Source organism: Eumetopias jubatus, unplaced genomic scaffold, assembly GCF_037043125.1.
Source record: "Eumetopias jubatus isolate StellerSeaLion01/CBP00866 unplaced genomic scaffold, mEumJub1_p1.0 scaffold_2, whole genome shotgun sequence".
Classification (NCBI taxonomy): Eukaryota; Metazoa; Chordata; class Mammalia; order Carnivora; family Otariidae; genus Eumetopias; species Eumetopias jubatus.
The window spans coordinates 43829695-43857413 of record NW_028274808.1 but is presented as its reverse complement, the minus strand read 5'-3'; the positions used below and the strand labels follow the sequence as shown (position 1 = coordinate 43857413).

Sequence of the window (27719 nt, the reverse complement as noted above, 5' to 3'; positions counted from 1 at the left end):
ACTTAGGGTTGCAATGAGGAGGACACCATCTATGATGAGTTTCTTGCCTCTGAAATTGTTTTTTGTGTAAGGGAAAGGAGGGGTCTGGTGTTTTGCTGATCAAGCAGCATCTCAAGATAGTTGAGGGGAGAGGGGGTTCTTCTTCCAGTACCCGTGAGAAAGTTGTTTATCTTATTTACTACAGAATTAGAATTCCAGGTCACTGGGGCATGTGACTGGAGTGCTTTGCCTATTAATGAAGCCTGACCATTTTCTACTTCTCTTAGGCTTAGAGACAGACTTGGCTAAGACAAATCAATTCTACTTGCCTTCTAGCCCTGAGAATACAAATTTTTGCCTTCAAAATAACTTAGGATCAAGACAATCCCCAGGACACTGAAACAGCAAAGAAAAGGTAGCAGGATATCTAGATAAGGTGGGCAAGAGAGGCATCTAGGGGCCCCTCGGTAGCTCAGTCCGTTGAGCGCTGACTCCTGGTTTTGGCTCAGGTTGTGATCTCATGCGAGTTCAGCAGGGAGTCTGCTGGAAGTTTCTCTCCCTCTGCCCCTCCCCCCACTTGTGCACACTCTAGAATAAATCTTTTTTTTTTTTTTTTTTAGTAGCACTCTAGAGCCTGTGATTCACGGGATATGAATCTACATTAAGGCACAGACACAGAGACAATGTTCCCGGCAACTAAGTTCTCTCGTATCTATAGGTACTACAGGGCATGGGGCTGAGAAATAGTCCTCATTAGGGCTGGCCCATGAGGCCTGCAGAGTGGTACAGGGAGAGAACTTAACCTTGAGCTCGTCAGGGTCTCACGAGTGAAGCCCAGCCCTCGTAAGAGGGCAAAGGGGCGCTGGGTGGCTCAGTCATTTGAGCGTCCGACTCTTGATTTTGGCTCAGGTCATGATCTCACGGTCCTGGGATGGAGCCCCACGTCGCAATGCCTGCTCAGTGGGGAGTCTGCTTATCTCCCTCTCCTTCGGCCCCTCCCCCTGCTCACCTGTGTGCTCTCTCTTAAATAAATAAATCTTAAAAAAAAAAAGGAACATTAACAAAACTGGGCTTTCTGCAATTATTACTTCTCTGCTGGTTGCCATGTTATTACCTAGAAGAGGCAGCGTGGCTTCACCTTTCTATCTGTGGCCAGCAGCACTGTATATCTATCTGTATAGATGTGTCTCAACTAAAACAATCATATTTGTAAAAGAAATCGAGTCAGACTTAGTTGAATGAGAAGCTAATTTTACAAGGGTGAGAGGCACCTGTCATCCACTGGCTTTTATGAATGCGTGTTTCAAACATCTTTGTGTGTTTAGAGTGAGACATGTACCTGTAGACACACTAGACTTGATTGCAGAAGCCAGGTCAGTAGAAACCATTGAAGTTTATTGGCGGTCACAATGCTTACACTGTATGCAGCAAACACCCTTACAAGTCTATCCGCAACCTGATCACGCAAGAAAGGATTCACCACACAGTCGCCAGAGGAGAAGGAAAAAAAAAAATTAACAGGCTTGTTTTTGGGGGCAGAGGAGAGAAATAAAGGTAAAACCTAATTGATGATGAGTGTCCCATGGGCAAGAGCTGAACTAGAGATGCGTACAACTAGCGGCAGCAATTGTGGAAAAAGTACAAGGCAAATAGCTTTCTCCATTAATTTTCTTCTGTAGGTTAATTTTTTTAATATTCAAAACATTTATTATGGTTTTCATTTTATAAAAATGTATATTTTTAAAGGGGTGGGAGACTGTTAAATACTTCATGCTAGGCAGACCTTGTTATTAAGAACCCCTCCACTGTAGTAACTTCCTCCAGTTCATACATTCACGAGTGCAGGGTACATATATAAATATCCACGCGCATACATCCACACACACTGCCTCAAGGGCTGGGGAAGACTCAGAGTTATTGGCCACGCACCTGGGCCTCTGGTGGACTCATCCAAGTCGCTCACCAGGAGAGCAGCTGGCTCAATTCCTTCTCTCTGGTCTCTACCTTTACAGAGACCAAGAACCCTAAATCATAGAGTTACATCTGACTTGTAAAAGCAAGAGGCATCTGTCTGAGGATGAGGATAAGCAAAGTGGGCAAAAGGATGAAGCTAGAACACCAAACACTTTTAGCTGCAGTTGTCTGTCACTGCAAGAGGCCGAGGGACCTAGGGCAGCATCTATGGTTGAAGGGGAAGGATGGTGCTCCACATGGCTTAGAGTTCCTAATAACAAGGGTAATACAGTAACAGGAAGTGATAATTTTGGGGGCAAGGAAAGGGCAATAAGAAAAAATATACATTTGGAATTTTTACTTTTTTTTTTTTTTTGCCTCTCTACACTGTGTCACTAAATATATCTCTGCACGTTCACACATCCTCGTCCAGTAAAGCTTCAGGCCACCAGAATACACATTTTTTTCCTCACTCGCATACACAACCCCTCACATCAGCATTGGTGCACTAGACTCTGTAAAAATTTTTCAGTCACACTTTTTGTTTTTAAACTTGAGTCAATATAAACCTTGTTCAAAATGTTATGAAAAAATGTACATGTTTATACAAGGCAGGTTGTGGCAGGACACTGGGGGTTCCCCCCCCACCCCCTGGGGTGGCCCCAGGAGGAGGGGCTGGAGTCTCACACATTTGTGTCTCTATCTCCTCCCACCACCCTTCCCACCCAACCCCCCAGGAACCAGCAGCGCCCTGCCCCCTAGTGAGTGCACTCACACCCCTATTCCCTGGGGAAGTAGCCAGGTGACTTTGCCATTTTCCCCACACCCCTGGAGGAAGGAGCCAGGGTCAGCCAGGCCCTCTCCCTTGTAATTGTTTGCCCCTCTGGGCCAGACCAAAGGGCGCTGCTCTGTACAGGTAGAGTCCAAGGAGGTGTCAGCTCATCATATCATTGCTATTCACGCCGTAAGTGGAATTCTTCATCGAGTCGTTGACTTCTCGACGGAATGCCGACAAGTTCTGGGTGAACCTGCAGAGGAGATACATGTAAGTTGGGGGAGGAGGGTGGAGGGGAAAGGTCTTGGACTAAAACATTTCTGGCAGAGAAGCGGCTACTGAGAGGCAGAATGTATGCATCTGTTTCTAAGGTCAGTTAACATCAGTCTTCAGACCTTAAGGGAAAGCTGGGCTAGTTTTGCAACCCTTTCAATCTTGACAGCCTTGCGGCAGACCTTGAGATCTGGTCAAATCTGGGGCGTTGAGGGCCACCTTGGGCTCATGGCAGCACAAAAGGAATCTGACAGAGGTGGGAAGTAACCCTCCCAAAGTGAAGGCATGAAGAGAATGAGGCTGTCTCACTCAATGTTTAATGCTGGAGACCTGTGCTAAGGCACTGTGCTGTCCAGTATGGTAGCCACTCGCCACATAGGGCTACTGAGCACTTGAAGTGTGCCCAGTTCAAATGAAGAACTGAAGCAAATTAGATGAAAGTTAAAATTCAGTTCCCTGATTGTACCTTAATTAATTTTAAGTTAAAATACCATTTTTCAAATTAATTAAAAAAAATAAAACTTAAGCATTAATTCAGAAAAGCCTGATGTTCAATTGACAACCAGACAACTTCTAAGTATGTCTGGTATACCTGAATATGGGAATCTACTTTGTCAACTGTAAATTTTATGAAATCTTAATACAAATCAAGTAATTCAAATGAATATTTAGCATCTGACTTGAGATGCCTGCTAAGTGTACAATACACAGGATCTTGAAGACTTAGTACAATAAAAAGAATGTTAAATTTAACATTAAATTTAAAATTAAAATTCTCAGTTTTTAAATATGGATTACACATTGACATGATAATCTGCATATGTTAAATGTATTAAAAGGAATTTTGTCTGTTTCTTTTTACCTTTTTTTTAATGTGGCTACTAAAAAGTTCAAAGTTACGTATGTGGCCTGCTTTTCTACTGAACAGCACTGCTTTAAGATGGTCTCTAAAAGACTCTTTAAGGAGTCTCCCCTGTTTCGATGACTTGAGAAACTGCCTAGGACTTCTCTGTAGGGCCCCCTACACTCACCTGTCTCTGTTTTTCGTAAGAAGATTTCGCTCGATGCCTTCCATCAGGTTTTCGAAACACAGATGCATAGCCTGCTGCTTCTCTGGTGGCTGGCTGTTCACGATACTGTTCCTTAGGTCAGAAAAATACTGTGGGGCAAGGAGTGAGACAGGGTAAGGAGAGGAGATAGGGATTAGCCCTCCCTCATCTGCAAGGTTGAAGGGATGTTCTCCAAAACACAGAATTATCTACCAAAATGGGGTACCTTTTTTGATTCAAGTAAGTATTTGCTCCAAGATAATGCATCTTTATCTTACTTAAAAATCAAAGAGTTTTAAATGTGTAAACACTCTAAGGGTCATCTGATCCAGGTTCTATTTTTTTTTTTTAAAGATTTTATTTATTTATTCATGAGAGACAGAGAGAGAGAGAGAGAGAGAGAGAGAGGCAGAGGGAGAAGCAGGCTCCCAAGGAGCAGGGAGCCCGATGCGGGACTCGATCCCAGGACCCTGGGATCATGACCTGGGCCGAAGGCAGACGCTTAACCATCTGAGCCACCCAGGCGCCCCCAGGTTCTATTTTTTTTAAAGGATTTTAAGTAATCTCTATACCCAGTGTGGGGCTTGAACCCACAACCCCGAGATCAAGAGTCACTTGCTCTACCAGCTGAGCCAGCCAGGTGCCCCTGATCCAGGTTCTTTTATAGGACTCTCTAGACTTCCTTATGTTTGTTCATGGTGGAGCTGGACCTAGAATTTAGGTCATCGGTGGTCTGCTCTCCAGGTATATTCTCTCCCAGTAATACTTCCTCATCCTTTGTCTGAATTGCCACACATGCTGACTTCTAACAGTTCAGTGATAATGTGCTGTTCAAAGCATGAACAGTACATGCTCAGAAAATGAGCTGTTCTCCCTCGGCTTCACCATTGTGGGGTGTTCCTGTAACCTTTCTCACAGTGCCCCGGAAAATGACAGCCAAACGTGTGTCTACCCGTGTTTCTGGCTCTGGGCACCAGGGAGATGGCTCTTTTACCTTTTCATTAAGTAGTATCAAGCCAAGTAGGGGCCGGGACATTGACCACTGGTTCCTACAGTCTTCAAAGATGATGATGTTCAGCACCGTTGACAGCATCTGGAAATGGAGCATCTGAGGCAGTGATCTAGTGTGTAGCTACCCAAGGCAAATCTTACTTCTGGAAAGATGCCTCATACAAATAAAGCGATGGCAAACATGGTTTGATCTGTGTGGTCAGTTACTTCCTTTTATCCCGTACTCTTGTGGCCACTCTGCAGATGCGAGTACAAGCCTTACAGCTAGCTGGCAACTGCTGACTCAGGCTCCGTTTATGGCAACGGGTGGCCACAGTCGTCGGTGTAGAAGGAGCACAGGTCCGAGGCATAGGGGCTGGTGTGATGCTCGGAAAAACAATTCAGAACCTGTTTTTCTTCCCAGATTTTTTAAATATCTGATGATTACTCAGCAAACTCAAGATCCACTGCAATTTTAAGGCATAAACTTCACTTCGGCAGCATGAGGCTGGTGAGATGCTAGCCTCCCCATTTTGCGTGGCCTCTCCTCTCTGAGAGGTTCTTCCACTGCCGGACACCCCACACTGCCTCCTAACGCTCACGTTCCTTACCTGCTGGATCATCTCTGGATGCTGCTGCATGATATGCAGAAAGCGGTCGCTCTCCTGGTTCAGGGGTGTCGTCCTCTTCTTGGTGCTCCGTGACAGTTGCTTAAAGAGGTATGTCACGATGTGGTCCAGGCAAGAGCAGCAGCCTGTGCATACCATGGTGTCTGGAAGAAAGAGGGAGGGGTGGATTAGAGCAGGGATATGGAGCTGCTGATGGAGATGTGGGCAGCCAAGGGGTTGCCCTTAGCTGAGATCCTGTAGAGGTAGAGGTACCCCAGCAGACTGGGACCTGTCCCCAGCTCAGTCAAGGCCTGTGTTTGGGTGCTTTCTGTTGACCTCTCACCCTCATCATATAGCAAGGCCCAATTTTAAGGTTGAAAGTGAGTGTATGGTAATAATGCTTATTATTATTATTACATATATTAATATATATAATATATTAATTAATAATATCAACATTACCGCTCAATGTGCTGCAGATGCATGTCTTCTGCTTCATAAAGAATAACGAATACTTTACATACAGCAAGTACTTCTACTGTGCCAGATATTATGCTGAGGATTTTATAGGTATTATTTCTAATTTATCCTCTTGAAAACTCTGGGAAGTAGTTGTTCCATTTTAACAAATAAACCAAAGTTTGAAGAGGTTATGTGACTTGCCTCTAGATCACACTGCTAGTAACTGGACAAGCTGTGATGAGAATCCAAGAAGTCTGAGTTACTGGGGGGAGGTCATTAAACCCAGCTTCATACAGTCTATTGACATTTAGAGTCTGTTAGAGGTACCGTATTCTTTATCTATGAAGCATTTGCGGGGAGCGTGGCGGGCAAGGGTGGAGGGGGGAGCTGCAGACTCATCTACGCATTTTACAAAGGGGATGCTGCGGCACGGCCTGCGGACAGAGCTCTGACGAGGTGAGGCACAGGCCAGAGGACTAAGGGATGAACCCTTAAAAGAGTCAACCCTTCTGTTTCTGTTTATGCAGAGGTCCCTCGATTTTCAAGAAGCTATAAAATAGCCTTCCAGAGCAGGGTCGGAGTCCTAGGTATGGCTCTGCACCCTGCTGGAAGTAAATGCCTATCGAAGAAGGGGCATGGAGGTGTAACTCACCACAGCAGGCAATCCAAAAGTCATTCTATGTGCACTTGCAATATATCGTGATTATCTTACAGCTGACTTAATCTTCCTATTTGTTTTGCTCAGCCTAATATAAAAAAAATGTATTTTATTCTCTGAATACATGCGTACTTACTGAGACTGCTCAATGGTAGCCTAGGAACAAAAGGGCTGACAGGAGCCAGGTGGAGGAGGATGAAAACCCGTGGAGCTGTCTGCGTGAGTGCCTTCCACAGCCTCCGCCATCCTCAGGTTAGAATCCGACACCCTGATGTGCATGAGGGCCCCTGCGTGGCCTCCGGCTTTGTCCCACCCACCTCTCTCAGGCTTCTCTGCACCAGTGTGCCAGGCATCTGGATTTCCTGACTCTCTCTTGCCTGCAGCTGCTGGTACTTGCTGTTCCTGCTGCTAGGAAGCCTCCCCACTAATCCGCTAACGCCTGTGCAGCTTTTTGGCCCATGGTTTTTTATCAGTGCTTTTGGCCAGCCTTGTCTGACCCCACTTCTCAACACCAGGAGTTCAGGTATTCTTCCCGCCAGCTCTCACAGCACTCCCTCCTCACCCCCACTGTGGTGCGGAAGTAGGTAAGTGCAGTAAATAGGCACTGGTCTACATGTCTGTTTCATCTACCGGACAAAAAGCTCCTAAAGGACAGGGACTGTGGTTATTAATAAGTACTGTACCCTTAGTCCCCAGCACAGTGCTTAGTCCTCAGGATAGGGTCGATAAGTATTTCTGGATGAGAATGTATCCATGAGTCATACATATACCCCAAAGCAGTAACCCTTTCAGATACCGGGGCAAAGTTCTCCCTTTCTGTTAAGTGGTAAAAACCAAACAATCCATGTGCTCACCAAGTGCAGTAAGTCCTTCAGAAATGGAAGAGAGAATATACATGATGACATGAGGTTCCAGGCTTGCAATAAAGTTCATGTGGTCCTGGGTCAGGACTTCCAGTAGTGAATAGTAAGACTGGCTGAGCTTGGGGTAGTCCTGTGGGAGAAGAGGACAGAAATCAACTTAGGCGTGGTGTACTTCAATAGGCAGGAAGCAAGACCTTTTTTTTTTTTTTTTTTCAAGATTTATTTATTTATTTGAGAGAGAGAGCATAAGCGGGAGGGACAGAGGGGGAGGGAGAGAGAATCTCAAGCAGACTCCCCGCTGAGCACAGAGCCCAACGTGGGGCTCAATCTCATGACCCTGAGATCAGGGCCTGAGCTGAAACCAACGGCGGGACGCTCAACCGACTGCACCACCCAGGCGCCCCAACAGGGAGTAAGATCTTAAATGAAACAGCTCATTTCCCTTCAGATGGGAAGACAAAAGAGCTAGTTGGAGTTAGCTTATAGTTCTCCAGAAAAAACATTCAATCACAGTGTCAGGCAAAATAACAAAAAACCCCAAACCCCAAAACCACCCAAAACACCTGAATATGATGAGGGGCTCGGATCCTGTCAACGAAGCTTAACACTTACCAGGAGGTCACTGTGGGGAATAGAGAGGAGCAGCTTGATGAAGGTCTGTAGAGCATTGTCCAGGGCATCATCTCCATAGAGACGGAAGACTCCAAAATTGACGTAGCTCCCACTGAGGGCTGCCTTCAGCATGGAGAAGCAGATGGAGATGCCCTTGAGCTTCAGTGCATAGACCTGATCCTTTGGGACCTCTCCTAGTGTCAGGATGCGATTGCCTGAGTAGACAGACATGTGATATATACATTTATTCAACCACATTATTACTGATAGTTTAGGTCACCAACTCAACCCTCCTATTCGAAAGGCCCTTGGTGCCAGGGGCCCTGTCATACTGTCCTGGCTGTTGCCAGGGCTAGTCTACACTGCATACAGTGTGGTGACTGAGCTGGAATTCACCCCTAAGGTTCTGCTCCTCTAAAACACATACCATACATTGTTATCATCTTGCTGGTTTCTCTGAAGAGTAAGATGCCATTGGGGGAAGAGACATCGAATTGCAGTCGCTGAGATCTGAGCAGAGAACACAGAGGCAGAGAAAGTCAGAGGTATGCTGCTGGAAGACTGGGGAACTTCAGGCTCTCATCTGAGTACCCTGGGTGATTCTTTTTGCACTAAGATGTGCAGATTACCTATCCTAATGTAGAGTAACCAAGTTAAAGATATTTAACCAGTGACAGAGCTTCTATCTTGAAGACTAACACGCTAGACTCAAGTTCTGCTTCTCAAATTGAAAACACTGAAAAGAAACAAAAGTGAGGCAGCAGATGAAACTATTTTCTTAAAATTCTCCATTTTGATTGAAGTATGGCTTCTATGAGTCATTTCTTAGAAGGACTAAATCATGACCCTTCAGACATTAACCTATGTTTACCTTTATAGCTTTGGCGGCAACTAAGGGAGGGTACAAACGTTGTTACCACTTGATAAGAAGAAAAGAGGTGAAGGGACTGGGACCGCTACTAGAGAAAAGTAGGGGAGGCAAGCATTTGAAACAACTTAAGTTCTGAGTTCCTGACTGTTCCCTGGACCAGAGCACCTCTTTGGTTTGCGCCACCTTTTGATGAGCTGCTAGTTGGTCTTTTTATTGACCCTGGTAGGTTAAAGCCTCAAACCCCCAAGGGTCCTTCTTGATTCTTCTTTCCTTCCCCCCACATTGGATCCATCAAGGTCTAGCTCTACAACATGCCCTGAATCTATCCACTTCCTGTCTGTTCTTCTGCTTCCACTCTTGCCCCTCTACAGTCCCCTTCTTCACATGGTAATAATGCCAACAAGGTCATTTTAATCCTGTGCTTCAAATAGTTCAGCAGCTTCCCACTGGCATGAGAGTGTGCGTACCTTCCTCACTCCTGCTGGACTAAGTCACTACAGGGCTGGGCCTTGGCCTGCCTGCCTGAGCCCTCCCCTCCCACGGCCTCCCTCATTCACCAAACTCCAGCCAGTGGTGTTTTTCTGTCTGCAGTCCCAGTGAGCTCATCCCATCTTAGGACTTTTGCAGTTTTCACAGTTTAGAACACTCTTTCCCCTTATTTCTGCAGGGCTACCAGAATCTCTCTTGTCATTCAGATCCCAGCTTAAACATCACCTTCTCTGAGAGGTCAGTTCTCCCTCCTCTCCTTTAATTCCGTTTTAGTAACTTTTTTCTTCACAGCACTTACTACTATTTGAAATGATTTTCCATGCTTGTTTTACTGTTTGTTCTCCCAGAATGTAACATCTAAGAGGGGAGAGGTTTTGTCTGGCACAATGGCTAGGAAAGTGGCTGGCAAAGAGTAGATGCTCTCAAATATCTATTCTGGAAATGATTAACTCTTGACCGTGAGGCTCTTGGGAGGCTATCGGCTCTTTGAGTATTACCTACCCCTCACTGAAGTAGTTTTTAAAAATTAATTCTCTTAGGAGAGCCATGAGAGGCAGATACATGGACCCAAAATTCTAGTGAAGTCAAGGGGGTGGATTTTTCTTTTCCTCCATCCCTAAATTCTTGGGCAAATTTAAAATTTGGTATTTTGGAAGTCTGTCTTACTTTCTTCTTAAGTAAATCTTTACCCATCCAGCTGCAATTTGCTGAACAGACACCTTTCTTAAAACAGGGTATTCTAAGGCGTCTGGCATTACTCTCAATTGTCTCTCTGAAATGTGGTGGACATGACACCATTACTAAATGTTAACTTTTATATGTGGGTGGGAAAGTCAGAATACTGGTTGCCAGATTCACCTCTCGTAAGAATTGGTTATCTTTTTTTTTAAAGATTTTATTTATTTCTAACAGAGAGAGAGGGGGAGAGAGAGAGAGAGCACAAGCAGGGGGAGCTACAGGCAGACGGGCAAGCAGGCTCCTCGCTGAGCAAGGAGCCTGATGCAGGACTCGATCCCAGGACCCTGGGACCATGACCTGAGGAGTGAAAGGCAGATGCCTAACCGACTGAGCCACCCAGACGTCCCAAGAATGGGTTATCTTGAGACTCTTTCCAAAGTGACTTATTTCCTGCAAGCAGCTATGACTTTGTGTGGCTGGGACACCCTTCTTCCAAACAAACCAAAACATATATATACACATTAAGTTTTAGAGACGTTTTTCAAATTCTGAAAGCAGTGAAATCTTATTATCTTCCACAATCTGACCAAACACGAGGTAAAATCTCTTGTCCCAGAATTCTGTCATAGAAAAGGGCAGTTATATCCTCTGAAAAATCTTCGTCTGGCTTACCTGTTATGAACTAACTCAGCCATCAGCTTGAGCACAGGAGTGGTACAAGCTGGATCATGGTACCAGAGCTCAACTGCCCGCTGGAGAATTGGCATGTAGGATGGATATCTGTACATGAAAAGCTAAGGAAGAATTCTAAATCCAGAAAGGTACAGAACTGACAGTAATCTCTCCGCACTGGCCAAGCACAAACTGTCAAATGAAAGTTCTCCAACTGCCTGTCTTCTGCTTGCTAATCTTGCAGTCTATTAACCCGAAGGTGCTAAGGTGACTGTGTGCTCCTGGAATTGTAATAAGCATACAATAATGCACTGTCATTTACATAATGACTTTGTTCTGAAGAGAATAATGTATCTCGTTGTTAATTTATCTTCTTTTCCCTTCTGTGACATGATAGGAAATAAGCTATTTCTGTTATATATAACTATTGGAGAAACAGAGGCACTCAGCTTTGAAAGGATTTGTTCAAGGTTATGAATTCAACAAGGTTAGACTTTCTCATTCCTAGGAAAGTTGTCTTTTTTTAGTAGATTGAAACGTCTCCTTTTTCTGACTGTAGCAAACTTCACGTGCAGCATTTCCAACAACTGTCTTCATTTCCCCGTCTCTCTGACCTGAGCAGGCAGCCCTCTGCCATTACGCCACCGTGGAACGGCAGCTTACAAGACACAGGGCAGGTCTTTGGGCACAACTCCTTGCCTTCGTTGCCTCCCTAATCCTCCCCCTCCCCCTTCCCTGATGCCTCCACCGCCCATCCACACTCCGGTTAAGGTTTTCAGTGGCAAGCCTTCCTGGTCTGTATTAGGATACATCCACTCAAACAGCATCATGAAGCTGGTCTTGGCATTGAAGGCGAAAGCTATCCCTCTCAGGTCTCTTACGAGGCCAACCAGAGTTCGCTGTAGTAGAAGGCAAAAATATATTAAAATAGAAGAAAAACCAAACGTATAACTACTTGACGGGGTGTCACAAATTCTTCCATCATTCAACAAATATTCCTTCCCAAACATTCTGAACTGATCTCTTCCATACTAGGATGGAATCTTTTTCACTTGGATAATTAGTTTTGGAAGCTTGTTATATACTAAGAAAAAGCAATGATTCCTGGTCCATCACAGCAAAACAAGAGGTTGATAAAGTTTTAAGACACTATGTAAAAAGCAGAAAAGCAAAAAAGCTTGATTCAAGAAGAGTTAGAAAAAAAAAAGGCCAAAAACATTTACACAAGAGGCAGAAGGACTATATATCCTAAAGGTCCAGTACCACAACTAATTACAAAGGCACCAGTGCCGCAGGAAATCAAATGCAGACCCTGCTGGGAGGAAGACACAGAAGCCTACAGGTTACCTGCCCCTCTGGCTGGGGTGCCTGGAAAAAAGACTGATGTGTCAAATTTTGGAGCTATGAAGTTATGCTTTTATAGAAGAGATCGCAGCCTAAGAGGTCAGATACCATGCCCAGAGTCACGCTTCTAAGTGGCCAGAGGGCCAGGCTTAAGACTCATACCATCAAGACTCCAAATCCACTGCGTTTTCTCAGTAGAACTTTTACTTGTCCTACAGGCCTTGAACAGCAATAAGACTGCTTTGAAAAGCTAACAGTCATCAACACGCTCAAGGACATGGCACATTTGGGTGTCCTGATTCATTTGTCAGAAATGATTGCACTTCTGCTAACGTAACAGCCTGCTTTAAGCAAAGTTCTATTCCTAAATTGATACATAAGCTGTTTCCAAGTCTAAGACATGGTCACTCTAAAAGACTTATTACATGAAGTGTAACAAAGACATGGATCATGCTTGTAGTTCATGGCCAAAATGTTCTTTTCATTAATTGTACTTGCTTTGTATGGAACTAAAGTGATGAAAAGGGTGGCTATTCGCTGATCTCCCTCAGTTATCCTTGGTATTGGCTGGTACTCTAGCTCAAGTTACTGCCATGCTCCACACTAACCTCAGCTTTGAATGGTATCTATCTCAAGACCCTGGTATAAAGAGGAGAGAGAGCGCTAGACAAAGTAGTGTTGCTCTCTGACTTCTCTGATGATTTGGAGACAGAAAACTAAGAGGCTTTCTAATGATGAAAACAGAATTTTAGGATATTAGGTAAAGCCTGGCATTTTGGGGGCAATACTCCTGGTATTTGGTGATTGTAATTCAGCTTCAGTGTCATTATAACACTGCAAAAAAGTCCTACAAATATTAATAGCCTAGTGTCTTCTGGTTTTGGTGCAGAGACCTATAGATAAGGAAAGCCGGTGTGTGTGCAGATGAAGAGAGCAAAAATCAAGAAATGATAATTCTGAGAGCCAGAAATCAGTAACTAAAAGTAACTTTAAAATTCCATATATATGGAAATTCACAAAGCCTTCTAAATGACTCCTGTCAAAGAAGGAATCTTAATGGAAATCAGATAATACAAAAAACTGAATGATAATGAAAACGTTACATATAAAAACTATAGACTCTGGAGACTTAGAGCATTAATAATGTTAATATACTTAATGCTATGCAACTGTACATCTAAAGATGGTCAAGCTGGTAAATTTTACGTGTTTTTTTTTTACAATTAAAAACAAAACAAAACAAAACACCCAAAACCAATGTGTGGAATAATATACCTAGAGGGACATTTATGGTTTTAAATGATTACATTAGGAAAGGAGGGCGGAAAAGAAGTTAGGACAATGGAGAAACCCCAAGGAAAATATATGAAAATAAAGAGTAAAAACAGAATAAAAGTACAGATAAAACAGTTTAAATAAGGAAAAAAAAACTTATTTTTATGAAGACTAATAAACACATCTCTGGCAGGACTGATCTAGATCAAAAGAGAGAGAACACTAATAAGCAGTATTAAAAATGAAAGGGGAACATAACTAAAGATACAACAGAGATTAAAAAGGTAATAGAAAAATATACAACTTTATGTTACCACATCTGAAAATGTAGACAAAAAATCCTAAGTGCTGCTTAAGAACACACTTCAGCATAAAAATAAGACTTTATAACTCTCTACTGGTTCTTCTATTTCAAAATCCCAGGAGTCCGAGAGATTAAATAAAAAGTGAAATCAGTGGAAAATGTACGGAGGAGCGCTGTTTTCTGCAGTGCTGGCTAATCTAGTCTCTGTCAGGGGTTGCCGGAAAGCAGAAGCTGGTCAATCAGTGGGTGAAGGACTCACCTTTGCCTCTTGCTCGTTGAAACTGTTAGTGCTAAACATCTGGGCCACGGCCTCAAACGCTGCTGTGAGCGGCAGCATGAACTGCTCATACTGATCTTCATCCTCTCCTGTAAGGGAAACCACCCAGGCTGTGACTCCAATATAAAAAATTCCCAAAGCTGTGTGTGCAAGGAAAATAAGATGGTTTGAAAGGTGAGCAGACCCAAGGATAATTCAAGTGGGCCCCTTTATAATCCCCACGGGTATTAGTAGTAATTTCAGAATGAAATGTAAATAGATCATTTTTAAACTAGAAGAGGCAGAAATCATCCAGTCCAGGGACGTCCACATTTTTTTCTGACACCGAGCCACAATACCAGAGGTTCATATGTGTACAAGATACTATGTTTTTATTTACTTCTTAAGTGAGAGCTAACAGTCAGCTGAGAAAGGCCTGAGTCTGGTGTATGAGAACCTGATGAGACTCATACTTGAATCAGGTGCTTGTGGAGGCTCTCTTCACAATTTTCTTTTCACTAATCTTCCATAGAGCTAGAAGGTTTTGTAATGTTATGTAGTAGGATTAAACTTAAATAGCTCAAAATGAGGATGACAGCACTGAGTTGCAGTCATTAGTTGACCCAAAACTGCTAATATCACAACAGAGCTAGAAAGGTTCTTCAGCCCTGCGGGTTCACATGTGCTAGCGAAGTGGGGCATGGAAGGTTCTGTTGACGGTGGGTTGCGCCTTCATTTGGGGTGGAGGGGTTATCTGGCCAACAAGATGCATTTAGGACTCTCAATTCTCTTAACTTTCAGAGGAGAAATATGAATAGGTTTTAAAACCACTGCACATCAGATGAAACTTCTGGCACCATACTGTTCTTCTCTTCCAGTTACAGGGACCATGACAGCATGATGTGTTCTTGGCGAAATCAGACTGTTATTTCAGACAGTTCTCTTACTGTTGAAACAACAAGAAAGACCTCCCCAACATCCAGTTTTCTATGCTCAAGTAAGAATTTAGCACAGTGCCAGACTACTGCACGAGCCTCTAGGATTTATTGCAGTACCTAAATCCACCATGAGGAGACGCCCAAGTGCTGTGTAGAAGGTAGTCCGACACCGCATGTCTGTCAGATTGGACTGATTGTTAATACCCAGAAATGAAAAGTGCTCGCTCTAATGAAAAAAAGAAGACAAGTTAAAAAGATAAAGACATGGGTCACAGGCAGAAGGCAAGCCAGGAATTTCAGAATTACGGAGCCTTTTCAAGCTAATGACTATATCGTCTTAAAAGTACGAGGGGGATTAAAAAATTTTTTTTTGGATTATTGTTGTTGTCTACAACTAATTTATCTTCATATGAATAACAGTAGACAGCATCATCACAACTCAGATCATCTGGCTCCTGAAGAGCGGCTCAGATGCCAGTTAAGTGTGATCTGGCAGCATGAAGGGAGTCAGGGAGCAGTCTCTGGCTTGGGGGGCACTAAGGACCTCAATTGAAAACATCCCCTTTATATGGCTGAGGAAGTGTGTGTGTGGCTGGCTGGAGAGGAGAACCAGGAAGAGGTGCTAAATCACTCACCGTGTGATTGTTCAGCATGAACTGTACCGCACTAAGCTTCACTAGTTTCCTTACACTACTGTATGTGAAGACAAAGAAAGAAGGTCAAGGAAAGTGTGTACAAATGAGGAATCTCTAATGCAGAATGCAGCTTTCTGGAAAAAGTTAAGTACAGTTTCTTTCCTGACTATGAGTTCCATACTCAGATTATCTTATTTTCCTTAAACACTTGAAAATGACACCTGCCAAATGGAAAAAAGACGTGTTCTCTACTAAGCAGTATTTAACTGATCAATGACAGAATACCCATACAAACTCATATCTGTAAGAGAAGAGATAAAACCCAGCAGTTTCCCCCAAGAATCATGAATATCCTAGGGTAGCTTTTCTCACTGGGGCTTCTAAGAGCTAATTAAGCCCTAAATCCCTGCCTGAGGCATCCATTGTGTGTGGTGAATTAAGTTCTCTCCTATGCATTTAGAATGGTACTAGCTATGTACAATCTTTGGGATAATTGAGAAAAAAGTCACTCATTTTTATAGGGTTTAGTCTCCTGCAGACCCCTGGTTGTGGAAGGCTGTCTCAGAGCAATTCAAACTTTATAGCAGACTTGGTCCAAGTCAAGTCAAGAGGGAGTATAGCTACTACTTTTACTGCAGAGCTTGTAATCAGGCTGCTTCTACCAAAAGGCTGACAGACAATCAAGATGGACTCTGTATCACTGAGGATGTAAAAATACTGGCTACAGAGTATATACTGATTGCACAGATCTGCTGGGCATTTCTGGATCTTAGATAACCAGGGATAAATCTGTAGAAACTGTTTGTGGGGTGGCTCATATTTGGAGTCTGCAATTATCCCTGGATTCTGTGTCGGTACTGCCTTTGGCTCCTAGGAGAACGGAGGATACTTGAGCACATATAAACTAAATGAAAGTGGAAACAGCAGGAGGCCATGATTTCTACGACCATGGCAAGCCACAGTTCCTGCTGTGCACAGAAGCTGACTTAGAAAAGGATATCCAATGGAGAGGTCATTGAGAAGCTGTAGTGTCTTGGAGGTGATCGGTTCACAGCGGCCCCAGTACTTCAGGTTGGTGATGCTGGAGGACAAAAAGAAAAAAAAAGCAGGAGACACTTTTGATTTGCCTGGTTTCCTTGAGGGCTGGGAGAAGAAGAAAATCATCCATCAAGAGTCACCACACATCTGCATCACCAATTCACAGACATCACAACCACAAAAAATGGGTATAAAATCTCCGTACTTACATTTGGTTGACTAGAAAAATTATCCTTCAGATAATCTTCACTACTTGGTTCCAAAGCTACACTGGCCCATACCCAGGCCCTTGGAATTCTGGGGCACTCCAGGGCTGATTTCTGCAGCAAGGGTAAGAGATTTCTGCGGCAGTGATAACATGCAGACGTATGCAATTCTGCACCTGCACCATCCACTGTCAGCTGCAGAATTCTAGTAGCCCTTGCTTCCGGGTTCTTGGCTGGCAGAGTCCTTTAGACCCCCTTTGTTTTTTGCATCTTAAATTATTAACCAGCTCATGGATACGAGTGTTTAGGATTGGGATGGCTGGAAGGGGGCAAAATGTCACTTTGCACACAGCCCTGGGTAAAATATTTGGCTCCTAGTGTGTGCTTTGAGATACTGAGCTCCTAAAAAGGGGAAAATGTGAACAAAGGGGCATAACTTAAAAAACAAAAACAAAAACAAACGAAAAAGGGCCAATTAGGAGCTCCAACTTTGAAGACAGTTCAAATAGCACTTGATTTTGCAGATTCAAGACTCTCAAAGGGTGTGGATGCTTCTTGAGAGGAAAAGCCTGTTTTAAAGTGGGGCTCTCCTCCTTGGCAGGGCACACCTAGTGGAAATCAGCACCAGAAAGTGAATGCCCACTCTGGGCATCCTTGGCAGCAGGGTGATTGGGTGAGAGGCTGAGAACCAATCACTGGGGCAGAGATGTCCATTTTGCTAATGCCATGACAGGGTTTCACCAGTGATTCCAGAAGCTAGAGATGAGGTTCCACATGAACAAATTAAATCCTTGCCTGTACAAGCCTGGAATGCTCTGGGGCCGGGCCATATCTCTAAGCACAGCTTGTCACACACTCAAATGCACAATTTTCTGACGCAAACGATCAATGCTGGAATACCAAGGCACTGGCAGCATAATGCCAAGATCACATTTTACAGTTGCAACAGGATTGCAAGGGACTCTTGCTGATGGCAAGCCAAACACTTACATTTTTCCTATGAAGACGCTTAGGACCATAGTCTCATCATTCAAGCCCAGAACTTCTGAGAGTCGGCGGTACAGCTGGTGTTGTGTTAAGGGAAGAGAAAGTAATTAGAAAAAAATGGATTAGAAAAATCACATCCCAACACTGTTTTTGTCCTTATTCAGGGGTAAGATGTGGAAGAAAATGGACAAAAGTGTAGGGGAGGTCTTTCTTGAAGGGATAAGCGAGTTTCTAAGTATTACTTGATACTGGAGAGATGCTGAGCTATCTTATCAGTCCCCTTCAACGCTGAGATTACAAAGACTGTCAAAATGTTCTGCTGTTCTGAACATCAACTCATGTACAGAGACTGAGAATTGCCAATGTTGAGACCAACAGATGTTCTGACTGGCCATCTGTTAAGCCCGTGGAACATTACAGAAATGGACCCAATTCTTTAATAGAATCTCTCAAAATTCTACAGATGAAGAAGAGACATTTGGACCATCCTAATACTAAAATCTGTGTCTGAACTGCTATCAGATGTTTCTTAGTCAGCAATTCCATAAGTGAGAACCAAGTGGAGCCAATTGACATCCTGTTACCTTAGAGGATTTTTGCACCTGGTCCCCAATGTAGATCTTACGAAACTGTTCAAAAAAGCTCAGCATGGCCAATTCTAGCTTCTCATTACCCGCTTGAGCCAGGCGAGAATCTGTTAGGTTCATCAGCTGGAGCACCCTAGAGGAAGAAAAGCAATGATTCTCTCAACAGCAGGATATCCTGGTCACTCTAGAAAATCCAACCTACCCTCAAATAGTCCTATGTATCTCCTCTCCTTACCCATCCTATCTGAAAGGCATTCTCTGCAGGCTCTATGCTCTGCTGAGAGAACAGAATTCTCCATTTCTGCCCCACAGGAACCACAACTGAAGAATGAATATGAATGACTGGTTGGATGTTTAAAAGTTCCAGTCCACCAAGACTATAGACTGAGGCAGAACTAGTAATTGGCTTAAAAATAGTGGGAAAACAAAGCAAAACACTGGCACTGGGGTAATGGTCTTCCTTGAAACTTATGTGAGACCATAAGTAAAGCAATTTATTTTCTAAGTCCCAGTTCCTCATCTGAAAAATGACTGGACTAAGCCCATGGTTCTCAAAGTTTTTTCCCACAGAGCCATGAAGGGAATTGACACATGAAGGGCAATGTCCACAGGCAGGTAAAAGTTCCAGAGACCAAGAGCAGATATGCTACCCGTGACTTCATCCCTTTACCTCTTCCCTGCACCAACCCCCCTGCAAAAGAAAGCATACTGGAATGAAGGTGTGTAAATACTGAATGAATAAAATGTTATTACAAGTGAGTCATTTGTCATTCTGATGATGTGAGAACAGGTAAACGTATCATTTTGACATATCATGAGTGAATCAGACTTAGGCATGATGTTGTAATGCTCAGTGTGAGAACCAGGATACAAGACATTCTCTAAATTCAGGTCACACACACAGTATCACACCAGGCTGCTGAAATCAGAAAGCTTATTAGCTTTCATTCTTATCAAATCTTTGCTCAACTCTTCAAAAAATGCCAGTGTGACATGCCATGGAGACTTTTGTCAGGATTAAGGCACCTAAGAGCAGATGGACATCTGATAAGAGAAAAATGGGGATTTTCAGAATAAGAATTATGGATTGAAATGTCTAGGAACCAATCTATTCTAAGGCATCATGTTAAAATGTGTTTATCTCTAAGGAGAGCATCTGAAAAGTTCAGAACCCTTCAGGGTGGCAGTTCCCCAAGGTTGCAGTCTGTTTGCACACAATCCTGAAACATGACCTGCCCTTCTACTTGCATTCTGACAGGAGGGTGCAGTGGGTTGTCCAGGGGCTACTGGACCTGTGACACCATGACAGACTGGATGCAGATGCGGATAAGAGAATCCAGCTGACTTCTGGGCCAGACATTAAAACAAAGCCACTTTCCTCATTAACTTTTTTGAAAAATATTTAAAAAAGCATTACTTATGCTGACATGTAATGGGGCTTATTGTTATTATTAAGGGAATAAATTTAAAGTTTCTCACAACCCCGAGATCAAGAGTTGCATGCTCCACTGGCTGAACCAGCCAGGAGTCCCAGTTTTATTTTTTAATACAATAAATATTGATAGCTAGTCTTATAAACAGAAACTCTTTGAGATCCTCAATACTTTTTAAGAGGGTGAATGGTCCTGATGAAAAGGTTTGAGAACCTCTGTGGCAGAGTATTAAAAAACCCTGCCTTTTTATTTTATTTTTTAAACGATTTTATTTATTTGCGAGAGAGAGAGAGAGAACACAAGTCGGGGGAAAGGGCAGAGGGAGAGGGAGAAGCAGACTCCCACTGAGCAGGGAGCCTGATGCAGAGCTGGACCCCAGAACCCCAAGATCATGACCTGAGCTGAAGGCAGACGTCCAACCGAGCCACCCAGGGACCCCCAAAATCCTGCCTTTTTATTTCTATGTTAGGTGAATTTTTAGAAATCGTTAAATGTTCATTTATAGGTTTTTAGATGGATGGATGAGAATTACATAGATAGAAAATAATAACTTGAAATCCTCTAGGTGGAAAAGTGTATGTCAAGAGATTTGAAAGGCTGTAGAAATTCTTCAATTTCATATTTGAGGATATCTGAAGAACCATATTTTCCTCTTAGTCTTACTCTGCTATGGCAAAAGCAGTCTACATTTCATTAACTCTGAGATACTGTCCTTAAAACTAAAAGCTACTCCCTACTCTGGTTTTCCTAATTCTGTATCCATCATTTCCTTGCTGAATTACTCCAAGTGTTTTCTCAGTAAACACTGTAGGTAAAATTTTTGCTGTATTTATAAAATGTCTGAAGTTGGACCTGTAACAGTCCTTCATTTTCATGGGCAATCAGCTTCATGAGATTATATTCTATAAACAGGGAGGAAAGCAGCATAGAAGCATGCCAAGTTCCTATGATGTTGGGATCCAAACAGGTGGCAGTCAGAGCAGTGAAATGGAAAGCCTCTGTGAGAGCACCTACCGACAGACGAGCTCGCCATCCATAGCATCTTGCTCATCAGTGCTGGCAAAAGAAACCCGGCCACCGATCACTGCGCCGATGATGTAAACCAGCCACGTCAGCCTTCCTGCAACAGGAAGAAGACCTATTAGTGTCCCCTCCAGTGGTCATTTCATTGAAGAAATTTCCTCACAGTGAGGTGTGTTTCTTACTAGGAGCTTCTGTCATCTTAAGAACACTGTGGTAGAGCCATAAGGTCAACTCTTCTTACCAAGTATAGCTATCACCCTGCTCTGGTAAGGGTGATGCCAAGGGGGAAATTCATTAGATAACCAATGGTCCCCTATCAGACAAGGTCATGAGTTTTAGAGTCCAGTACTTTCTTGAAGTTAAACACATCCATGTAGACAGGATTTCAGTTACTCTTCCCTAGCCCCGTGGCATTTACTCATAATATTCTTTTGTGTAGATGGAGGCGATGGATGATGGAAGAGTCCTTTTAGGGGGCAGGTAGGAAAGAGAGGTGGCAGTGAGTGAAAGGGTGCGGACAGCCCCGCCTTTCAGGCCTCAGTACCGTCCACTAACCTTCCTGCACTGCGATATCCATCGGGCTGGCGCTGGCACTCTGCAGCAGCTCCTGATAGGACTGGGCAGACTGGTCAAACAACTGCACGAGGAGTGCGCATGTCTTCTCGTACTCACAACGCCCGATGGTGGACAGCTGGTCCAGCTGCTGCTGCACCAGGCCGGTATCCTCCAGAGGGTCTTCCAGGCCATCCCTGCTCCCAAGGGAGGAAGGAAGGCGCTCTCTTAAAATATGCCATTGACTTCCCCACCACAACAGCTCTCGTTCTGCATTTAGCCACCGTTTCCAATGGCAGAGGCCCACAGCCTAACACTACCTTTTGCCAAGAAAGGAATATAAGAAGTGGGAAAATGGGGGTCTTCACCCTAACGTCCGTCTTCTTTAGATACACTCTGTGAGTTGGGTGTCCAGCCTTCTAATCTGAATTCCTGCTCCCTTAACATTAGTCTGCCTCGACCCTCTCAGTCCTATGCTTCTCACCCCAGGAGCTCCTGGTTCTTAGTCTCTTGCCGTTCTTGACTCTAATAAGGTTTGGGACTACACATATCCCGTCCTTGTGTGGGGCCATGGTGGCCAGATTTGTTTTGGAATTCAGAGATCTTCAGATTTTAAAGAGGCAACGTGATGCTTCTACCACGTGATATGAACCCTCAATGAACTCTCTGGTAAATCAACTTCAATATTCCTGTAGCAAAATATATAACCATCAGGAATGATCATACAAAGCAGAAGTTTTTAAAAAGGCTCTAAATGGTTTCATATTAGCACATGTCAAATTTTGCCACCAAATGAGTTTTGATTCCAAACTTAAGAGAAAATTTAGTTTTCACTTCTTGCATTTCAGACTCGCAGATGAGGCACCACGGATCTATACCAGGTCCTACCTTATCTATCGGCTACTAGAGCTAGGGGTGTGTCATACTCTGAGCTCTTCGTCTATTGCTATATCACAGTGTGACAACCCAACAGCTGCACCACCACGACCATTACAACTAGAGTTCACAGCTGTGTGTGTACTATGGTCCACATGCTGGACCAGAACATAGTAATTTAACCCTTTTAATAACCTTGCCCAAGAGCGCACAGCTATTAACCAGCTATCCGGGCCCAAAGCCCACACCTGTAACCACTCCTCAACAATGCCTCACTGAAACCAGCTGAATCCTTAAGAACAGAAACTATGTAGCAGATAGAATGCTTTCCAGTGGACTTCACAAATACTTGCATTTTGAAAGGATTCAAGTCATTAACAGTTGAGCCTATAACTCTTATGACAATTAAATGCCAATTAAGATCTGATTTAAAAAACAAAACAAAACCCAGACCTTCAGAATCCAAGTCAATTCCCCTAAAAGGCAGGTCCCTAAACAAAGAATAACTTCACTTTATATAGGTCATTTCTGAAAGGATCTAACATTTCTTTAGCTACAGATTTCTGGTCCAGTTCACAGTCAAGATAGAAACCATGCATTCCTGTAATGCGATCGGCAATCAGCTGCCCAGGATTCTACCTCTGCTAGTAAGCTCTGGACTGTGTCATCTTATTTATCCACTTCTTTTTCAGGAAACTAAACCACCTATAACTTACACATAATTCTTATCATCTATTGGTTATAAATGTTCCTGTCATGTTGAAAAGGAATCATCAGCAAGGACAAACAGAATACTGATATACCTTGATTTCAAAGAGATGGCTAAGGAGGGCAGAAAACGGGGACATGAATGAGGATGTTGCAGAGAAAGGCTGTTCGCTCAGATTTTATGCTCCACCTGCTATTCGGGGCTGACGTGAGGAAACGGCCGTTAACGGCATCAGCTCCAAGGAGGCCCAAGTCAAGTGCGCTTTTGCCAACTGGGTGTCTGAGCTCTGGCAAGTCTGACACCAGGCAGCTGTCCCAGTTTCCTTACCTCAGGATGATGTGCACAGATTCCAAACGGGATGTGATATAGGCTTTGGTGACCTCAGGAGTGTAAGTTTCCAGCATGTGGGGCTCTGTGGCTTTCACGTATGGCACAGAGGCTGCCAGCCGCTGCCATAGGCTCAGGAGATAGTGCACACTATTTGGGGCAAATTCCCAGTGCTAAGGAAAACCAAAAGAGCAGGAGGCACATTTCTCATTTTTTTGTACACTTCACACAAAGGAAAAAGGCTTAAAAAAAAAAAGGATAAATGTTTATGGGCTTTGTTCTGTGCATGACAACTCATCCATCCAATGTGCTTATTATTATTTCAGAGATTAAGCATCTAATAAAAAGAGCTGTTCTACGCTGGTTGTGTAAGCCTTCCCACAAGGAAAGCCTTGTGTAAATGGTTCTCAAACATTGGTACCCATGAGAATCACTTGGAGAACTTGCTGGACATAGAGACACCAAGGCTCCACCCTGGATCTAGTGAAGCAGAAATTATGGGGGTAAAACACAAGCACCTATATTTTTCAAACTCCCCAGATGATTTTGATGCCATAAAATTTGAGAACCACTGTTCTATATTACACGACTAAGAAAGAGAGGTCGCTAGCTCTCTCTCTTGACTCTTCTGTCTCACTCCATTCCAATCTTGCTTTTTTCAGAGTGATAATCTAAATATTATCCTTGCAATTCCCACGTGTTCCTCTAACCAAACTCCTTGCACTTATGTCAGGCAAATGAGCAGGCTGCAATAACTACTCTGCAGGGTTGCCCTATACTGATACCACTTTTGCCGGCGGGGTGAGGGCAGGTGGAGAAGGGAATACAGGTACACCTTGGAGATATTACTACGGGTTTGATTCCAGACCACTGCAATAAAGCGAGTCAAATGAGTGTTTTGGTTTCCCAGTGCACATAAGAAAGTTGTTTTACACTACACTATAGTAAGTGTGCAATAGCATTATGTCTCAAAAAACAATGTACATACCTTAACTAAAAAATACTTTAGTGCTAAAAGTGCTAACCATCACCTGAGCTTTCTGGGAGTCATATCACTGATCACAGATCACCATAACAAATATGAGAAAGTCTGAAATATTGCGAGAATTACCAAAATGCAACAGAGACAGGAAGTGAGCAAGTGCTGTTGGAAAAATGGCACCGATACACTTGCTCAATGCAGGGTTGCCATAAACATTCAACTTGTAAAAAATGCAGTATGTGTGAAGTGCATTAAAATGAGGTACGCCCGTATTCTTTTAACTTTAAAATCAATGAGCAAGAGAAGAGGTTCCAATGTGTAGGAAAGAGAAAGACAAGCAAAGACAAACCTGTAGGCTGGTCACTGTGAAGTTAGCTATCAATCGGATGACCTCAGGGTAGTTTTCCACCTTTACTAATTCTCCCAGTTGATAGTTACTCTTCAATCGGGCCAGTAGTCTGCAAAACTCATGGTAATTGTTTGGGTCTGATAAACTCTGGTGACAGCACAGGAGGAAAACAGAATGTAACATGTGATGCACTACTCTTCCAGAATGACATTGGGGATGGCATAAGGGGAGGGGAGAATCTACTGTAACTTCTCAGCTACAGGTCCTCACTTAGAATGATACATCTGCAGAATGTTTAAAAACAATTTTTTAAAAAGTCACTTTTAAAAGAGATGGTCACATCTATTATCTCATCTGTTCATAACAATCATCCTGTGAGATGAAATTATTAGCCTCAATTCAAAATCTGAAATGGAAGCTCAGAAGGATCACATTACTTGCCTAAAGTTGTAAAGCTTATTAATAACAGAAAAGGGGTACAATCGAAGATGTGGCTGGCCTGTTTGCTTCCCACTAATCAAAGATCATGAAATTTTCATTTTTACATCTGTCAAATTTATCATTAAATAAGACTATACTTCAGTGGCAAAGTTACACAAATGCTTATTTACATTATATCATCATTGCTATAACAATTTAATTCCTAGATTAGTAAGACAAGAAAGAGCAAGTGTTGGTGAGGATGTGGAGAAAAAGGAACCCTCGTGCACTGTTGGTAGGAATGCAAACTGGTGCAGCCACTGTGGACAACAGTGGAGGTTCCTCAAAAAATTAAAAAATAGAACTACCATATGATCCAGTAATTTCACTACTGGGTAACTACTCAAAGAAAACAAAAACACTAATCTGAAAAGACATATGCAACCCTATGTGTACTGTGGCATTATTTACAATAACCAAGATATGGAAGCAACCTAAGTGTCCACTGATAGATGAATGGATAAATGGATAAAGAAGTGGTCTATATATATATATATGTATGTTCCATATGTGTGTATACATAACACATATATATACATACAATGTATTATATTACTCCACCATAAAAATAACTAAGATATTGCCATTTGTGACAACGTGGATGAACCTAGGTGGTATTATACTAAGTGAACTAAATCAGACAAAGAAAGACAAATACCACAGGATTTCACTTATATGTGGAATCTAAAAAACAAATGAACAAACAAACAAAAAAAGCAGGGACAGACCCATAAATACAGAGAACTGAGGGTAGCCAGAGGGGAGGCAATGGGGGGATGGCCAAAAATGGACCAAGGGGAGTGGGAGGCAGAGGCTTCCAGTTATGGAGTGAAGACGTCGTGGGGATGAAAGGTACAGCACAGGGAATATAATAGCTGCTGTGTGGTGAGCATAACAATGTAGAGGGTTGTTTCACTATGTTGTGCATCTGAAACTAATGTACATTCCGAGTCAACTGTACTTTAGTTAAAAAAAATAATTATTAAAAAGAGGGACAGAACTGAGCATATATATATATATATATATATATATATTTAAAGATTTTACTTATTTATTTGACAGAGAGAGACACAGTGAGAGAAGGAACACAAGCAGGGGGAGAGGCACAGGGAGAAGCAGGTTTCCCACGGAGGAGGGAGCCTGATGCGGGGCTCAATCCCAATCATGACCTGAGCTGAAGGCAGATGCTTAACGACTAAGCCACCCAGGCACCCCCAGAACTGAGCATATTTAAAAATGAAATGCCTCTTTGGTACTTCCTAGTGTAGAGAAGTGGTACTCTAAAAAAAAAGTAGGTGTTGGCTGAATCTCTGAGACTGAAAAACACAAAAAGGGCAATCGAGTTATGGATTGAATACTAAATGGGCAATATCTCCCTTCCCACCTAAAAGCAGGCCTACATACTTGGGTAAATAATGTATATTAAAAAAAAAAAAAAAGGAAAACAGAAACAAAAACCAAATTCTAGATTCTTAATTTCTTGGGGGAAAAATGACTAGCGCTCTCTCATTTTCCTGTGTCAAAGGGATCCTTTCCCCTAACTCCTGCATTCCTGACGCTAGAGGATACAAACTCCTCATTTGGGTAAACCCTCAAGAATTTGCCTACAGGATGTCTGAGTGGCCCAGTCAGTTAAGCGTCTGCCTTCAGCTCAGGTCATGATCTCAGGGTCCTGGGACTGAGTCCGCATTGGGCTCCTTGCTCAGCAGGGAGCCTGCTTCTTCCTCTGCCTGCTGCTCCCCCTTGCTTGTGCTCTCTCTCTGACAAATAAATAAAATCTTAAAAAAAAAAAAAAGAATCTGCCTACAGATACAGACTCGCTTAAATCTTCTGAGAATGATACACTGAACTGTTCTCTAGGATTTCTGCTAAGTGTGGCCTCTAGATGGATTTCCTTCTGACTCAACAGAGGGGCACATACTAATATCACACACACACACACACACACACACACACATATATTTAAATATGTATTCAAACAATAAATTCTCAAAAATCTTACCTGTGGGTTTTCCAGTATTCGTTTAACACCGTCAACAAGATGTGAGAGAAACTTGGCCCTCTCTGCATTGTTAAACAGGGATCTTCTTACTGAGGCAATCTGTACTAAACAGGATAATACCTAAAAGCAGGCACAACCAAACACAACCGATTAAGAAGATGATATGGCTCCTCCATACTATCTTTTCCCTCCTTCCCCTCCTAAGATATTCTTCTTTACATATGCTGTTAACTCTGTTCTATCAACTTCTGCTACTATTATCACGATATAGAAAGATCAAGGAGAGTGCAGCTGAGGATACTGGAAAACGGTTTTATTAAAAGAAAAAAAAAAGATCATTAAATCCAAGTTACCATAACAACTAGTTAAATTCACAACGTGGAAATTCATTTAGGTATTATTCTTTGACCACCAATGGCTTCTTTGGTTCTTGTTAAAATATATACTTAAGGCTTGGAAATACCATATAATTCGTAGGTTAAGT

General features: G+C 42.9%; 1 protein-coding gene across 2 annotated transcripts in view; it reads right to left on the bottom strand.

Moving 5' to 3' along the window:
• Positions 1-1353: 1353 nt before the first annotated feature.
• Positions 1354-27719, bottom strand: part of XPO7 (exportin 7) — a 37731-nt gene continuing 11365 nt past the window's right edge. For both annotated transcript variants that reach the window (XM_028114293.2, XM_028114294.2), the window contains exons 9-28: positions 27236-27355; positions 24754-24900; positions 23423-23595; positions 21514-21707; positions 20950-21055; positions 18500-18635; positions 17919-17992; positions 16685-16765; positions 15685-15748; positions 15167-15275; positions 14115-14221; positions 11743-11831; positions 10933-11040; positions 8650-8732; positions 8223-8437; positions 7602-7740; positions 5631-5791; positions 5024-5122; positions 4012-4139; positions 1354-2960 (exon numbers count right to left, since the gene is read on the bottom strand). In XM_028114293.2, the coding sequence (XP_027970094.1) occupies positions 2867-2960; positions 4012-4139; positions 5024-5122; positions 5631-5791; positions 7602-7740; positions 8223-8437; positions 8650-8732; positions 10933-11040; positions 11743-11831; positions 14115-14221; positions 15167-15275; positions 15685-15748; positions 16685-16765; positions 17919-17992; positions 18500-18635; positions 20950-21055; positions 21514-21707; positions 23423-23595; positions 24754-24900; positions 27236-27355 (2427 nt within the window). In that variant the 3' untranslated portion in view covers positions 1354-2866. The remainder of the gene's footprint in view (positions 2961-4011; positions 4140-5023; positions 5123-5630; positions 5792-7601; positions 7741-8222; positions 8438-8649; positions 8733-10932; positions 11041-11742; positions 11832-14114; positions 14222-15166; positions 15276-15684; positions 15749-16684; positions 16766-17918; positions 17993-18499; positions 18636-20949; positions 21056-21513; positions 21708-23422; positions 23596-24753; positions 24901-27235; positions 27356-27719) is intronic.